This window comes from Vitis vinifera, chromosome 4 (assembly GCF_030704535.1).
Source record: "Vitis vinifera cultivar Pinot Noir 40024 chromosome 4, ASM3070453v1".
In the NCBI taxonomy this organism is placed as follows: Eukaryota; Viridiplantae; Streptophyta; class Magnoliopsida; order Vitales; family Vitaceae; genus Vitis; species Vitis vinifera.
In genome coordinates, this window is record NC_081808.1 from 15,147,074 (window position 1) to 15,165,104 (window position 18,031).

General features: G+C 28.4%; 1 protein-coding gene across 1 annotated transcript in view; it reads right to left on the reverse strand.

The window, feature by feature from the left end:
- Positions 1-4,785: 4,785 nt before the first annotated feature.
- The window catches only part of LOC100263947 (uncharacterized), a 55,666-nt gene continuing 42,420 nt past the window's right edge, over positions 4,786-18,031 (reverse strand). The window contains exons 12-16 of the mRNA XM_059736575.1: positions 17,013-17,111; positions 16,861-16,931; positions 16,670-16,760; positions 16,474-16,573; positions 4,786-6,440 (exon numbers count right to left, since the gene is read on the reverse strand). Of these exons, the coding sequence (XP_059592558.1) occupies positions 4,900-6,440; positions 16,474-16,573; positions 16,670-16,760; positions 16,861-16,931; positions 17,013-17,111 (1,902 nt within the window). The 3' untranslated portion in view covers positions 4,786-4,899. The remainder of the gene's footprint in view (positions 6,441-16,473; positions 16,574-16,669; positions 16,761-16,860; positions 16,932-17,012; positions 17,112-18,031) is intronic.

Genomic DNA, 18,031 nt, shown 5'->3' on the forward strand with positions numbered 1-18,031 from the left:
ATTCCCTATGGATTGAGTCACTATTAATGAAAGTTGGTAGCAATATGTATTCTCAATAAAGATACTATGATATCTCATGGGATTGAGATAATATGTCATCTTAGGTGATCCGATCTCATGAGATTGATTAATTAGATGGTCATATGGGGTTAATTAATCAATTATGACTCAATTTGGAAAAAAAAAATTGTTTAAAATTATAATTCATATTGAAAAAATATATATTTGAAGAGTTCTTTCCAAAAGCATTTTTAACAATTAAATTTATTTTTCAACAATAAAAATTTATTATCATGGGTTGGACTAATTTAAAGGTATCAAAATGAACAAATCTTTAGATTGAGATTTTCTTTTAACTACTTAAATTTAACTTTTAAAATTTAGACCATTTAAATAATAGTTTTGCCTTATACTTTTAACCCATTAAATATTTATTATAGTTTTACTTTAGGTTTTATTTATAGTTAACAAAAAATTGCTTCTAATATTTATTGATATTTTACTTTAAACCCTCATTTATATCTTACCAAAAAAAAAACATTGATTTGTTTGAGAACAAATTTAATATACAAATTTTTAGAAAATGTTTAAATTATAATTCCTATTGAAAAATTCACATTTATTTTCCAAAAGTGCTCTTTCCCCATACTCTCTATTGTCAATAAAAAAAAATATATATTTTCTTATATTTGAATGTCATAGGAAAATGTGAGGAATAATCTTAAAAAATAAAAAGAAAAAAGAAAAAAGAAAAAGTGGACATTTGAGAAAAATTAAATTTTATAATAATTTAATTTTTTTCCCTTAATTTTTTTATGGACGGCCAAATTTAAAAGAAAGAAATTTTAGAATTTTTTGTTTACCTTTTTTTATATACTTTCTCTCTTTATTAATATTTTGATGTTAATAAAAAAAAACTACGTTTTCCCCTTAATAATGTGTAAAAATAGATTTTTTGTTTAACTAAAATTTAAAAAATATCAAAATTAGATTTATTTTTAATAAAAATATTTTTAAAATACAGTTTCTAAAATTAAAGCCATTTCCTTTTTACAGAGTTTATCATTGAAAAATTCAATCAAATTTTAACAATAATTGACTTTTTAAAATGTTAGTTTACAAAATTTATTTCTCAAAATATTTTGTTCTTATTCTTTGCTAAGAAAAGAAGTCATGGAAAGCGAAACTTGCGCATATAATCACAAGGTGATGAAAAGGAAATCACACATAGCCATAAAGACTTGTGTCTCACTCTCCCAAATTGCATTATGAATATTCTCTTGGACTTTTGACTCTCAAACTTGTTGGTTATTGATTTTATTCATTGAATTCTTATCAACATATGAGAGAGAGGGAGAGAGAGAAAGAGAAAGAGAGAGAGAGAGAGAGAGATGGTTGTTGATTTTATTCATTGAATTCTTATCAACATATGAGAGAGAGGGAGAGAGAGAGAGAGAGACCAAAGTGCAATTTGCACATCCATTCTCTGAGTCTTGGAAGTAGATAAATTGCCTATAAACATGGGAATCAATTCTTTCTAAAAAGAAACACCCCCTCCTTAGTTGTACCACCATGTATGATGATGATGTTCACTGGCGTTGGCGTATGGCTTTAAAGGCTTTTCCCAAACTTTGGGTTTTCCCTTTTTTTTTTCTTCTCCTTTTTAGGGCCTTGAATTAATCCATTTATCAAATCTGTTGTTGGTTTTTGCAAACAATTAAATAATTTGTATTTAACCCAACTTCCAAAATCTAAATAAAAAAGAAATAAAATTGCCAATATATATATAGTATTTATTTATTTTTTTTAAAAAAATAGAAGAAAAAGAAAAGTAGGAAGAAGGCATCTAACTTGTTTTCTATGTCATTGTACTTCAACTATTCATGGAGCTATGATAAGGCAAGGAATGTAGATAGACAGTGATTTATTTTGGAATAAATGGAAGGGGTATTTTTTTGAGGTCTCAGAGAGCTTATAGATAGATGTGTTTGGATAGAGAGACATTGGATTGATTCTCTGTGGACTATGGAGTGTGTTGGTGAAATGATTCTAGGATTTTCGAATAATTCAAGCCCCCATAAAACTAAGACACCCACTACACTCATATTCATCAAAATACTAAAAGCCATCAATCAACATGCCAATTTTTTTTAAAAAAAAATTTTGCTCCTTTCATTTTTTGTAATATTCTTATCATTACAATTATTTATTAAAAAATAATTAGCACAAATTTTCATCTTCAAACTCAACTCAAATGAAAGCAATTAAGTCATGCAATAATAATTTATAATAGAACGTGTCTTTAAATCTTTTTATGTAACCTATAATTCTATGCAAAAGACCTTTTATGTCTTAAATTTCTTTTAATTTTTTAAATCTTGTAAAGTTTTTGAAAATTTTATTTTAAAACAAATTGAACAATCAAAAGATTACAAAAAAATTTCCCAAAATATTTATTTGCAAAAGAAGTTTTGTTTAATATGAAAAACAATTGAAAAATTCTACGACACCGAAGAATTGAAAACACTCATTGGATGAGGAGGAAGAAATCTCGACTGTACTTTGAAAAATTGGAGGAAAAAAAAAAGATATATATGATGTCTATTTTCTGATTGAATAGAAAAAACTAAAATATTTAATATTTTCTGTTCAATTAAAAATAACTTATTGATATCTAATAACATAATTAAAATGCACTTATTGATCAATAAAATTAGATTAGTTATATTGATTGATATTAACATATTACTTTTAATTAAATGGAAAAATTCAAAGAAAAAATCAAATATTTTGAATTTTTTCATTCAGTAAAAAAGCAACCACCTTAATGGTTAGATTTTATTATTATTATTATAATAATTATTATTATAATTTCTTTACACATATCACAATCTCATTTATGGTTATTTGATGATATGGCATCAAATAAACCAAAAACAATTCTAAAACATCTTTCAATGGGCCTTTTATTCCTTAGACATCTCTAAATTAAAATGCTTAGGTATGTGACAAAAGAAAAGGCCCAAGTTTCTAAATCAGCAAAAAAGTTGGGTGCAGCAGGGGTTACTTCACCAAAAGGATTTAGGCATGTAACCAAAATTAGCCACATAGAAAAGGCTAGGGGTCATACCATAATTTACTATTTGGACTAATAATTAGGCTTAATAATGAATCCCATTCCACTATCCAACTATTTATGTTATTTTTTCTAGTTGAGTAAATTTATGGTGACAAATGAAAATTATGTATGAATGGAAATATTGAAGGTTTCAAAAAAGGCATATGAATTTATGTGGCTCCTTAATAATGCAAAGTAAGGTATAGTGGAAGATAGAATCCCAAATGAAGAAAAAGGATGAAAAAAAGAGGACCACTTTTGTGGCAATTGGCCTAGAGCCATCAAGAGTGACACATGACTTTTAAGGTCTGTCCTTGCTCTTTTTATGCAGAAGGCATTCAAGGGTGAGCTATTCAACACTAGTTTTCAAGCTTCTTGATCAACATTTCTACCCTATTGTTTTAGCTTTTGTGATTTTAGACTTTTCAATGATACCATATGGGGCCTCTAATAATATTTAGTACTATTAAAAAATTTTGCTTTTTCTTTCATGGGAGCAAAGTTGATAATTATTATTTGAGCATCTAGAACATTTTTTGAAAATGAAATATAACTTTTAAGGATGTTTAAATAAAAATCGGGCTAATTTTATTAATCTCTTTTAAGTTTTTGGTTAAATACACATAAATCTAGTTGGTTTGAAACATTAATTAATAAATAAACTCCTACACGTAGATGCTTAATTTTAGTTAATCGATCTCCCTTCTAGTTCTTATGTTTTTTAGTTATGAGAATTGATTTGAGATTTTTTTTTTCTTCAAAACAAAAATCTTAGGAATAATAAATAACAATAAAATAAGAAATTTTAAAAAAATTAAAAGTAAAATTAAAACTAATATAAGCTAAAAATATAAAAATAAAATATTATTTTTACTTTATAGCGTAGGAAATATGGATATTTAGCTAAAATTGCATTGAGAGTCTATTTAATTTTTTCAATTTTTAAGCTTTTTTTGTTTTAATTGTATTTAATTTTTAAGCATTTTAGTTTTAATTATATTTTTAATTTTTAAAATCTCTTATTTTATTATTGATGTCAACTAATAAAAATTTTATTCAATTTTTTTTTTTTATAAAAAAAAAAGATAAGAAGATATGGGGATTTATATAATACAAAATATAAAATCATTATTAAATAAAATAGTAGAAATGATTTTATTTATTATCATGATGCATTTTTCCCTAATGATTTGTACCTTATATTATATAAATTTTTTATTTATAATATATTTATTTGTAAGATACTTTTATTTAATTAAAATAATAAGTTAATTTTTAATAATTTTATTTAACATTATTATAAAATAAAATGGTCATTTTAGAAAATAATTATATAATTTATTAATATATATATATATTAAAATATTTTTAAATTGATGAAGATAATAATAATTTATACAAATTGAAGTTATTTCTATATATATATATTTTTAAATTAGTGGGTTAAAACTCACTTCTCCCTAAATATTATATCAACCTTAAACATGTTAGGGTAGTGGGTCATTGGATTAAAGAAAAAAAGACTTTTTTTTTTTTTCCTTTTTTTTCTTAAAATATAATACAAGTGCCATTACTTTGTATAATATTAATTAGGAGATTATAGAAAGCTAATTAATATATGGGCTTTAATAAAATTAAAAATAATTGTTAACTTTTACAAAAGTTAATTCACGCCAACTATATTTATATTTTGCTACAAAATTTATTGTGAAAATTATACAATGCAAATTACACTCGTCTTTTCTTTTAATTTGAAGGCATCTGGCATGAAACCCCCCAAATCACACGGCTGGTTGTGGTGGTGAGTTCTGACGAGAGTTGGTAGGCTCCACCCTCCCCAAGGGAAGACCCGGTTTAAATGTCGACTCATCATCCTCGTTGTACACATAAGCAAATCCACCGTGCCTGGTCAGATCCATTCCTGCCATCTCATCTTCGCTAGAGATCCTCAACAATTTCAGCTTATGCAGTGCGTAAAACAATGGGCCCATTGTTACCGTCACCCATCCGGACACCACTATTATCTGAATAAACTGAGCTGCAAGCAGCTTCCCACCGCCGCCCATCAGCAACCCGTACGGTCTATCCGACGGCCCCGCATACACCTCTCTCACATACTTCTTCGTCGCGAAAAGTCCCGTGAACAACAACCCCCACGCGCCGCACCCCCCATGAAGCTGCGCCGCCTCTAGGGGATCATCGTACTCTACTCTCTCCGCTAGCTTGTTGCATCCAATGAGAACCCAAGCTGCCACGAACCCGCACACAATCGCCGCCCATGGTTCCACCACGGAGCACCCAGAGGTGATGGCCGCAAAACCTCCTAAGAGACCGTTACAGACATCTGTCACGTTCCAGTGACCCGCCAATAGGCGTTTGCCAAATAAGGTGGTGAGCGCAGCTGTGCACCCAGCCAATGTAGTTGTGACGGCTGTCCTCCCAACTGCGCTCCATTGACCATAATACCCCCTACTCTCACCGTATGATTTTAATATCGTGATGAACGAACCGGGGTTGAACCCGTACCAACCGAACCAAAGCAAAAACGAACCGAGCACAACCAAAGAAGCACTATGCCCTCGTAAAGTTATAGATCGGCCGGTCCTGTCGAACCGTCCGATCCTGGGTCCTTCAATGAAGGCCCCCCACAGACCTGCAACGCCGCCGACCATATGAACCACGCCCGACCCGGCAAAATCTATGGCTCCCGATCCGAATAGAAGGTCTCCGTTGGACCGGGTCGGGCAGGCCCAGCCATCAGGGGACCAAAACCAGTGTGAAACAACCGGGTAAACAAAGCCAGTCAAGAAAGAAGAGTAAATGAGGTAAGCCACGAACTGGGTCCGCTCCGCTATGGAGCCGCTGGTGATGCCGGCGGCCGCTATAGCGAAGGCCCATTGGTAGAGGAAGTAGCTGTAGTCGAAAGTGTAGTAGAAAGAGGATGAAGGAAAATCCTTTAAGCCAAAGAAATGACGGCCGATGAAGCCGTTGGAGGGAGAGCCAAAGGCGAAAGCGAAGCCGAAGAGGTAATAGGAGATGGCTCCGGCAGCAGCGTCGAGGACGTTGGTGAGCATGATGTTCATGGTGTTTTTAGCGCGGACGGAACCGGCGCAGAGCATGGCGAAGCCGAGCTGCATGGCGAAGACAAGGTAGGCAGAGAAGAGAAGGTAGGTGGAATCGACGGCGTAGGTGGTGTCGGAGAGTCTGGCGGCGATGGTGTCAAAGCGGGAGCAGAGGTAGTCGGCGACGGCAGTGGTGTTGGTAGCTGCACCGGCTAGGAGGGGGGTGAGGTCCGCTGCGGAGCAGGTGAGAGAAGCCATATTAGTCAGAGAGAGAGGGAGGGGCGTTGGTTGTGAGAGAAAGAAAAGAGTTGATGGAGGGTGCTATATAGAGGAATGAGGAGGAAGATGTTGGGTGGAAATTACAAGTATTTTCCATTTTTAATATCAAATATATTTTCAGTTATTAAACTACTTTCTCAATTTTAGACTAACTCTTATATGCCCAGAATCTCTCTGATGGCCATGTTTCATTGTCAGAAAAAGAGCCATTTTCTTTCCTTCAATTTTTTATGACTAAATAAATAAATAAATAATGGAGAAGAAAATTGTATTTTTCACTTTGGATTTGGTATTAACTAACGGCCTGTTCACTTTGGATTCTTACATTTGATTTGTATTTTTCAATTGAATTATACATCCAAAAATAACCCTCAAAAGACGTCCAAAGTAGGATATTTCTTGAATTTATAAAAGTAATATATTGAAATTAGAATCTTTAAAAAAGAAGTAATATGGCAAAGAAGCCAAATTAAACAATTCCATCAAAATAAAATAAAAAATAGATGACTTAAAAATTCCAATTTGAGTAAGCTAATAGAGTATACTTTCTACTTTCATAATTGCATCATATCAAAAGAAATAGTCTTTGAAATTTATGTAGCCCTGCATACAAAAAAAAAAAAATGTTTGAGAAATATTTAATTTCTCCACCCTTATTCATCTTTAAAAAATAATTAAAATACTCTCTTTCTTTTTCTCATTGTAAGGAATATAAAACATTTGGTAACAAAATTATCTACTTATTTCAAATATTATATTCTAAAAAACAAATTTAATATTTACATCATGCTACTTGTTGAAGTGTTTTCTCATGAAATGTTTTTAAAAAGATCATATATGAAGTATTTTTTTCAAAAAAACCCTATAATTGATTTTTAAAAATTTTATAAATTTTTTATAAATTTTATCAAATACCAAACATTTTTAAAAAAAATATTTTTTAAACTAAAAATACTTTCTAAAATCATTATAAAAGCATATATTAATAGGATTTTTTTATAACATAATATAATAAAAATTAAAATCATTTCATTTGTTTTTCAAATGCCTAGTTTTTATTTAAAAGAAAATATTTTCAAAATATTAGAAAGTGGTTCTTTATTCATAAACCAATGATAAAAGCATGTTAAGAGTATTGTTACTTCAATAGTTCCTTTATTTATTTATTTATTTCTGGATTTGGTTGAATGAAGCCAAAAGGACATTCAAGAAACAGGTCCCACCATGTGATAAATGACTGTATATGTATAGATTAAAAAAATAAAAATAAAAATGAGAAGAGAGAGAGAGAGAGAGAGTGTGAGAAATTAAAAAAAAAACAGAAAATGAAAATAAAAGAATAGTTGGTTTGACTTTTCTTCATGTATCTTCTATTGCTTTGACTGGTAGAAATGTAATAAATAATATGATTACGTATACATAATATATATATATATATATATATATATATATATATATATATATATATATATATATAATCAAGTGATTTTTTAAAATGACATATGACATTTCAAATATTTAAAAGCCTTTTTTACAATTTTATAAAATATATATATATATATATATATATATTTTTCAAAACACTCAAACATAAGATTAATGATGGCAAAGCAGAATCAAGATGGGATGATGAAAATGAGCATATGTGTCTACATCTCTTAAAAGTCGTCCAACATTAAATATACCCTTTTTTGTTACATTCATTTAAATAACTACCCCTACTTGTTCTCAATATTTTAATCTTGATACTCTAAATAATTGCCCTTTGACTACAATTTGTGTGGTCTAAACACTATTGACTATTATCATTACATCAGTTATTAACTCTACCCCAATATTATATTGGAAGTTGAAAGACGACTTACTTTAAAGAAATGAAATAAAATATGTAGGTATTAAACCCTACAAAATTAGCTGATTCCATGACATCAAAGGAAGTAATAAAATAATTTGAATTAAGAAAAAAGAAAAGGGAAATCGTTTCTAGATCCTTCTTCTATATATGTATTTATTTATTTGACATATTTTAAGTAGGCAAGATAAGTACGTAAAATTGATGAATAATAAGAAGAGTTTAGTGGTTAATTGATTAAAGCTTTGATGGTTTTAGTTTTTCTATGTGAAGTTTAAATAGATCGGAACAATATAAAAGTATCATTCAAGTTTTATGACATATTATTTTGAGTTTCTAAAAAGTTTGAAGACAAACAAAAAAAAAAGAAATAAATTTTAAGTTAATAAATTATTTTTATATATTTATTTAAATTCATTTCATTTATTTTTCTATCAATTTCTATATAAAGATGAAATAATTTGAAAATATACGAACATTCAACCAATTTAATTATATCTAATTTTTGTAAAATTTTCATAGAAAATAAAATATGAGAAAATTATTTTTCTTAATTTCTTTTTCTTTAGTATTTTTTTGGAAACCAAACATAAGGAATATTTATTTTCCACGATATATAATCTTTATTCATGGTTTTCAATCAAACCACGCAAATAAGTAATTTCTATCTATTTTTGAAAAAAAAAATTCATGCTATCAATTTAACACCATATCAAACTTTTCATTAGAGTTGTAAGTAAAACAAAAAAAATTTGACAAATTGATCCAAACCAACCAAAACTGATCGTATTGGTTTGGTTTTCAAAAAATAAAAAAGGTTGGTTCAATTTGAGAATTTTAAATAATAGTTGGTTCAGTTTTCAATTTTCTTGTCTTCTAATAGATAAAAACCGAACCAAACTGATATTTTAAAATTTATACATATTTGTTTGATATTTAATAAAAAAAATTATATTAGATTTTATTAAAGTAATTTATTGTTTTTTATATTATGGTCAAATTAATTTTAAATTCATTTAATATATTTTTAACTTCAAATCCAAGTTGGTTTCAATTAATTTTAAAAATAAATTAGACTTAGGGCCTAATATAAACTCAAATTAATAGGATTTTGACTCAAAACAAATACTAATTTGCAACTAGGTTTAGGACTAAAAAATATTTTATAAATTTTATCAAATACCTAACATTTAAAAAAAATATATTTTTTAAACTAAAAATACTTTCTAAAATCATTATAAAAGCATATATTAGTAGGATTTTTTTTATAACATAATATAATAAAAATTAAAATCATTTCATTTGTTTTTCAAATGCCTAGTTTTTATTTAAAAGAAAATATTTTCAAAATATTAGAAAGTGGTTCTTTATTCATAAACCAATGATAAAAGCATGTTAAGAGTATTGTTACTGCAATAGTTCCTTTATTTATTTATTTATTTCTGGATTTGGTTGAATGAAGCCAAAAGGACATTCAAGAAACAGGTCCCACCATGTGATAAATGACTGTATATGTATAGATTAAAAAAATAAAAATAAAAATAAAAATAAAAATGAGAAGAGAGAGAGAGTGAGAAATTAAAAAAAAAAAACAGAAAATGAAAATAAAAGAATAGTAGGTTTGACTTTTCTTCATGTATCTTCTATTGCTTTGACTGGTGGAAATGTTAAATATGAAAGTCCGTAATTTTTTTATTTTCCAAATCGTGAGAAAGAAAACCAAAGGAAAAATAATGAATAAAACAGAAAAATATATCAGCTTCCCCTATATATTTTTTTTTTTGGGATATACGTCTTTAATATAATATTTTATTATTTGATATAAATGAAGATTATCATACGTATAGGAAAGTATTTAATACCTTCATCGTATTTATTGTGCCAACAAAAGATTTTATACAAATAATGTTAATTCAAGAACATAAATATAACTATGACTACATTCATATATGAGAGAAAATTTTTTACTATATTATAAAAAATATTACAAATAATAAAATCATATATAATTATTAAGTTCTTAAAATATTTCATATTTTTCCATTCTTTGTATGGATGCTCTGAACTATGAGTCCCTTCGTTGATCCTCACATCTCTATCACCTCGTATAGTCTTTACAAACTCGTTTATGACTTAAAATACTTATAGAGATATTTTTAATAACTTAGTTTATAAATATATCTAATATTACAATAATATATCATCTTAGAAAATATTCTATATAATATTCTTTATACAAAATGAATTTTCTACTAATTAAGAACTCAAAACAATTTTCAGTAGTATCATATCACTATAGGAGTCTAAAGGTTGAAAATGAGTAAAATTATATTATTTCTTTATTTACTCCAAAAATAAAATTATATCTCTTTACCTTCTTATTTTCACATAATTTTTCTAAATGCATTGCCTTGGAACATCCTTTCAATACTATTTGAAGGTAGTCTATATGTTAAAGTAGAGGTATTTGAAGGTTACTAATATTTAGGTTTGAATATATTCATAACTATTATTCATAATTAATAATAAGGGTTAATCTCTCCTCAGGTTTTGGTTAAATAAATTTAGTTCCCATAGATTTAAAATTTCATTATATATCTCTCTTATTTTGAGTAAGAGATAAAGTAAATAAAAATAAAAAATAGAAAAGATATAAAAGGTACTTGATGAAATTTCAAACCTACGAAGACCACATGTATTTAACCAAACCTTGATAGAGAGTAAATAAAATTAACCAATAATGCAAAATATGAATTATGCTTATTCTATAATACTAGAAATGTATTGCATTGAAGTTTTGTGTTTTGATAATATTATTACAAATTAATTAAATTATTCTTAATTTTAGTTTTACTCAATTTGTTCATATTTTGATTATATATATATATATATATATATATATATATATATATTATGTATACGTAATCATATTATTTAGATATTTAATTATACTTTTATTTTAGTAGAATTATATATCAAGTGATTTTTAAAAATTACAAATGACATTTCAAATATTTAAAAGCCTTTTTTAAATTTTATAAAATATTTTATTTTATTTTCAAAACACTCAAACATAAGATTAATGATGGCAAAGCAGAATCAAGATGGGATGATAATTTATCATTTGTGTCTACATCTCTTAAAAGTTGTCCAACATTAAATATACCCTTTTTTGTTCATTGGGGACATTCATTTAAATAACTACCCCTACTTGTTCTCATTATTTTAATCTTGATACTCTAAATAATTGCCCTTTGACTACAATTTGTGTGGTCTAAACACTATTGACTATTATCATTACATCAGTTATTAACTCTACCCCAATATTATATTGCTTCTTGAAAGACGACTTACTTTAAAAAATGAAATAAAATATGTAGGTATTAAACCCTACAAAATTAGCTGATTCCATGACATCAAAGGAAGTAATAAAATAATTTGAATTAAGAAAAAAGAAAAGGGAAATCATTACTAGATCCTTCTTCTATATATGTATTTATTTATTTGACATATTTTAAGTAGGCAAGATAAGTACGTAAAATTGATGAATAATAAGAAGAGTTTAGTGGTTAATTGATTAAAGCTTTGATGGTTTTAGTTTTTCTATGTGAAGTTTAAATAGATTGGAACAATATAAAAGTATCATTCAAGTTGTATGACATATTATTTTGAGTTTCTAAAAAGTTTGAAGACAAACAAAATAAATAAATAAATAAATAAATTTTAAGTTAATAAATTATTTTTATATATTTATTTAAATTCGTTTCATTTATTTTTCTATCAATTTCTATATAAAGATGAAATAATTTGAAAATATATGAACATTCAACCAATTTAATTATATCTAATTTTTATAAAATTTTCATAGAAAATAAAATATGCTTAATTTTTTTTTTCTTTAGTATTTTTTTGGAACCAAACATAAGGAATATTTATTTTCCACAATATCTCATTTTTATTCATGGTTTTCAATAAAAAATAATAATAATAAGTAATTTCTATCTATTTTTTGAAGAAAAAAATAAATCATGCTATCAATTTAGCACCATACCAAACTTTTCATTAGAGGTGTAAGTAAAAAAATTGACAAATTGATCCAAAGCAACCAAAGCTGATCATATTGGTTTGGTTTTCAAAAATAAAAAGGGTTGGTTCAATTTGAGAAATTTAAACACCAATCTTGTTTGTTCAGTTTTCAATTTTCTTGTCTTCTAATTGATAAAAATCGAACCAAATTAATATTTTAAAATTTATATATAATTGTTTGATATTTAATAAAAAATTTATATTAGATTCTTTTAAAGTAATTTATTGTTTTTTATATTATGGTCAAATTAATTTTAAATTCGTTTAATATATTTTTAACTTCAAATCCAAGTTTGTTTCAATTAATTTTAAAAATAAATTAGACTTAGGGCCTAACATAAACTCAAATTAATAGGATTTTGACTCAAAACAAATACAAATTTACAACTAAGTTTAGGACTAAAAAATGTTACTAAGTTGGGTCAAAACCGATCCACGAAAATCGAATCAAATCGATCTCAAAAGGCTTGGTCTGGTTTAATTTTGTCACTCCAAATTTGATTTATTCGGTTTTTATCACATATAAAACCGACAATATTGGTTCGGTTAATTTTTTATCCAAAAACCAACCAAACTAACCTTATTCACACCCTTACTTTTCATATACTCGACTCAAAGTATATAGTAAAATTTGGACCGTTAAATAAAGAAAATGTATAAGATCAAGCTACAAAAAAATAAGATTATCATATAAACTAATGACACCGAAGTACTAAATAATGGATTATATATAGAGAACAAAATAATGAGACGTATATCAAAGCAATGAGACATCCCCATCATGTGATAAAAAATAGTTTAGGGAATCTGATATCAAGTTGGTATATATAAAATCTTTGAATCAAACCAAACCTAATTTTAATTTGCTTTGTTTTATCATGAATGATGGCCTAGTCTAAATATATTTTAACTGAGAGGCAGCGAATCATCCACATCTCAAGATCTTTTTTTTTTTTTTTTTTTAATTTCAACAGTAATATCTTAAGTTTTTTAAGAGTTGATCAAGACATTACAACAATAATGTTGATTATTATAAACTAATTATTGGAAATTACCTCAAATCCTTAGATTTATTGATTTTTAAAATGTTGTCCTTTTTTGAGCTTATTTGTTGGTTTAGAGTTGGAGTTGATAAATATTAGTTTATGTTTGATTCCCGAAAAGTATTAAAGAAAGAAAAAATAATGTTAAAGAAAATGATTTTTTCATATTTGATTTCAACATAAGAAAATATGAAAAAAAAATTAAATATAATTAAAATTAGTTGGAAATCTATACATATTCTAAATTATTAATTTAATCTTTATATAAAAGATGAAAATAAGTAAAATGAGTTTGAAGCAGTCTATAAAATAATTTATTAATTTTAAATGGATTTTTTTTTTCTTTCACTTTTTCTTTCACAAACATTTCCTCTTTATTTTCTTTTCCTCGAATTTTTTGGGAACCAAACATAGCTTAATACCATATTGAGGAGAAAAAAAAAAGTAAAGATAGTTTATGAATTTTTTTCCTTTGTTTGATTGTTTAAGGTTATTTTTTATTCCTAGAAATTTTGAAGAAAAATGCTAAGGTAAAAAAATAAAAAGGAAAAGTAGAAAAGGTTATTTTTAAATGTTACTTCAAATTCATTTCATTTGTTTTTCTTCATGACAAATATTAGCTAATTTAAAAATGTATAAATTTTTAATTAATTTTAATTATATTTAATTTTGTTTTATATTTTTTTATGATGAAACCAAACTTTAGAAAATAATTTTCTTTAATCATTTTTTTCTTTCTTTAGTACTTTTTAAGAACCAGACATGCCCTAAGAAAAAATTAAGAGAAAAAAAATTTATCCGACCATTCATTCTTTCCAAACTTTTATCATCCTTAGCAAAGTTGGTTGAAGCCAAAAATCTTTCAACATTTTTCTCATCTTATGTATAACATGATTTTTCTTAATTTTTTTTTTTTTTCATTCAGACTAGAGATTTAAAATCAAAATGATTTTTTTTATATACTTTTATGTTGCCTAAAATATCTGAAAATAAAATTCAACTTAAATAAAAAAGATCTGAAGTTCAAACAAAAATAAACAAGCCAAAGTTCAACCTGATCAAATTATAACCTTATGTAACAAATATAAACTCAAGTCTTAACTTTTAGTTGTTTGGGTTAAGATTTCTCAATCCAAACATCATACTTTTCCCAAGCTAGATTTGAATGGATCAAGTTAAGACACAAAACCACACCCATACCAGTAAGAGTACTTGCAAGAGCATTCTTTGTAAATTACAAGCATTACGTATTGAGCTTCAAGCATGAGTTCTTTATATACATTAAAAATGAAAGATGCAACCCTCTACCAATTATAATCCAGGGGGTCAATAACAAGCTAACACAACACGACCTCTCGATGAAGCTGCAGTCACTTGGAGCCACCCGTCCATTCTCTGAATCCGTTTTTTCAACACTGTGATAGCAACATTAAGAGAAAGTCAGAATTGATACAAGTAATCTTTGCAGAAAAATAAGATTCTACTCAGTAAGATGGTGACACTATTAATATATTATCAACCAAAGCTTCAATCTAATGACCTTGCACATGCTCAGGAATCTCTATGGCAAGATATCAGATTCCATAAAGTCCAAAAGGGTAGATTAATATCCCAAATGGGATTAGGAATCTCTGTAATAATTCAGAGTAGGTGGGTTAATCACCTGCCATTATTGTTATTGGCTGCAGCTTGTTCAACCATCTATGTAGCATTACATTACATACAAGGAGTCTTGGCATAGGACTGTTAGGTGAAGGTGTGTGCGCCTCAGAATCCTATCCCATATCTCTAAATCTAGTGACATCGAGCAGACAGATCAGACAGATCAAGTGTCAAAAATAATTCATTTTTGTGCACTTCTGTTAATCAAAGTTTCAGAATCACATCTGTGTCTCCAATTCACAGGACATTGATTGTGAGTATGTGTCCTACAACCGCTGGAAACTTTCCACGAAACCCAGACTCCAGTTTATGAAGACACAAGAAATGAAGCAAGATTTAGTAAAATATTGTTTTGCAGTTGTTGAAGAACATTGCAATTCATTATCTCCCAAGAGAGCGAATGACACCACCGATCATGAAAAATAATAGAGCAGATGAGCTATAAGAATGAAGATGCTTCCTCAAAAACATCTATATATTTTCTCAGGATTACTGAGCCAACCCACCATATTCAACACTGGGATGTAATAACAACTACCTGGAAAACAATTCCTAAAGAAGATAATTCAAATATGCAGCACCAATATAGTAAATGAGTCTATAGATGAATGCATGCCACTCAAATGTACCAAACTAACTCATTGTATACACCCAAAGAAAAGACACACCTCAATAGATCAGTTTTTTCCTCATTTCTTTTCACTTTGCTTTCTGAAATTGCGAAGGAAAAATATGGCAAATACGCCTCGTTTATAAACAAGGGAAATTATTGATTTAACAAATTCGCTTTTGCTAAATTGTTTGGTCAATACATTTGATGCTTTTGAAAATCAAGGGCATTAACATTTTTGTGTGTGTTACCTATTTGGATGATTTAGTAGTACTCTATAAACAATTTATAAATTATATAAGGCGCATCCTAAACTTTGTTCGATTTTTAAACTCAACCCCTGCCTGTTTGAAGGTCTAATCCAGAGAGACATCCTACTGTGTTGAAGGTTAAATACTGCTGGACGTTTTTACTTGAACATCTAATCGTCTACCTAGATAATATAGAGAAACATAACAATTGTGATTTAAAACAGGATAGAACCTGCAAGTTGTGAGACACAATGGAGGGAGACAAAAAGTTTCCCCCACAAATAAAATGCTCAACTGGTACAGTTCCAGATAACTTACTGAATCAATCAAGCGGATGCTACAATTTCAGTTCTTTAACCACATAGTTGGAACATTTAAAAATCATTTTAGATCATTTACAGGTTCCAGATCCTTCACGTCATCCCCATTGTTGGAACTCATACACTAAAGCTACGCAAACAAATTAGCACTTACTAGCAAGACAGTAGCAGTGAAATGCTCATTTTTCCTCTGACTTGAGCTCTCTTGCAAGCAAAATAAGCCCCACAGTAGCTAAGGCAGACAAGGCTGTTGATGAGTAGCAAATTGCAAGTAGAGCTCCCCTTAGAGACTGCACTCAAATATTTTTCATGCATTAATGTAACAGTGATCAGTAAGGAAAGGGAACAAAACCAGATCAAAATTAAATGACATTGCCCCTAAGCACCTTAGCCAGAAGCAAAGCATTATCATTTGCATACTGCAATGAGCTCTCAGGTATGCTTTGGACGCCCTGACTTAGTTGCCATGAGAGTATCCTACATATCGTGCATAGGAGATAATTATATATTGTCATGAGACCCCTTCACAAGAAATAAAGTTAGAAAAGAGAACTCACAGTTCAAACAGGATAATTACCCAAAAACAAAACCAATTGCAGCCCCAATGTTGGCTTTATCAGATGTTAAAGCAACCTGAAGTTCTCCAAACTGCAGTTGGCAACCACATTAGTTATTTAAGTCCAAATACTTGGGCTTAACTTCCATAACATGTGTATGGTTATCATCTACCTTCAGCATCCTAGTTTCTTCTTTTGGTTGTACATTGGTCTCTGCAGACACTGAACTTGCACACAGGAGCTTCCCAGTCATAGTCATTGCTTTTGCAATCTATAATCATAAAAGAAACCCACAATCTAAAGCTATGTTAATGGCGCATTAAATGATAGTTATGTAACTTATGTTACCGATATCACATAAAAGAGTGGAAAAAATCCCCATAGACTTGAATTGACATAATAAACTTGAATTGACATCAGCAAACCCTCTTTCCACAACAATCAAACCCTACCTCCAAATTCCTCTTGCAGAGGTGTCTGGCAACAAATGATGTCTGGATTACTTTTTGAAGCATAAGAGTGAAAAGGGGGGGAAATGATTGATTAGAGATAACAGTGGACTTGGACAAGCTATTTAGGTAAGGAAATTATTTTCTGGATGGAATGATTATCTGAAAACACTTGCTCGATATGCAGATTGATTACATTAGTTGTTGACTGGGACAAGCTATCAAGATCAAGAAATTGTTTTACTCAATGAATTGATTATCCATTTTTTTTTTATAGGCAAATAGAGATAAATTAATTAGCACCCAGCCAAAAAGGGGGCATGTACAGTGGAAGTAAACAAAAATGAACTGATTATCTTAAAAAACTCACTAAAATTGGAAGTTTTCTTTCATTGGAAGAACTAGCTTTAAAGAGAGCAGAAAAACGACATATATGAGCTAAAAGCATTTCCCCATTTTATGTTGATTCTATACTTACAAGCAGTAAGTGACTTCTAACATATGTGGTGGTGGGCGGAGTGCTCTATACGACTGGTGGCAGGTTACCAGAGAAAAGGGGACATGGAATCAAGTAGTTTGATTGACGTGGCCGGTTATAGACATGGAAGGAAGATAGAACTACAACAAGCTTGCGACTCTTATAGAAACAAACAGTAAGCTCTCTGCTGAGCTAAAAGCATTTCCCTATTTCATGTTGATTCTGTACTTACGAGCAGTAAGTGACATCTAAAATCTGTGCACA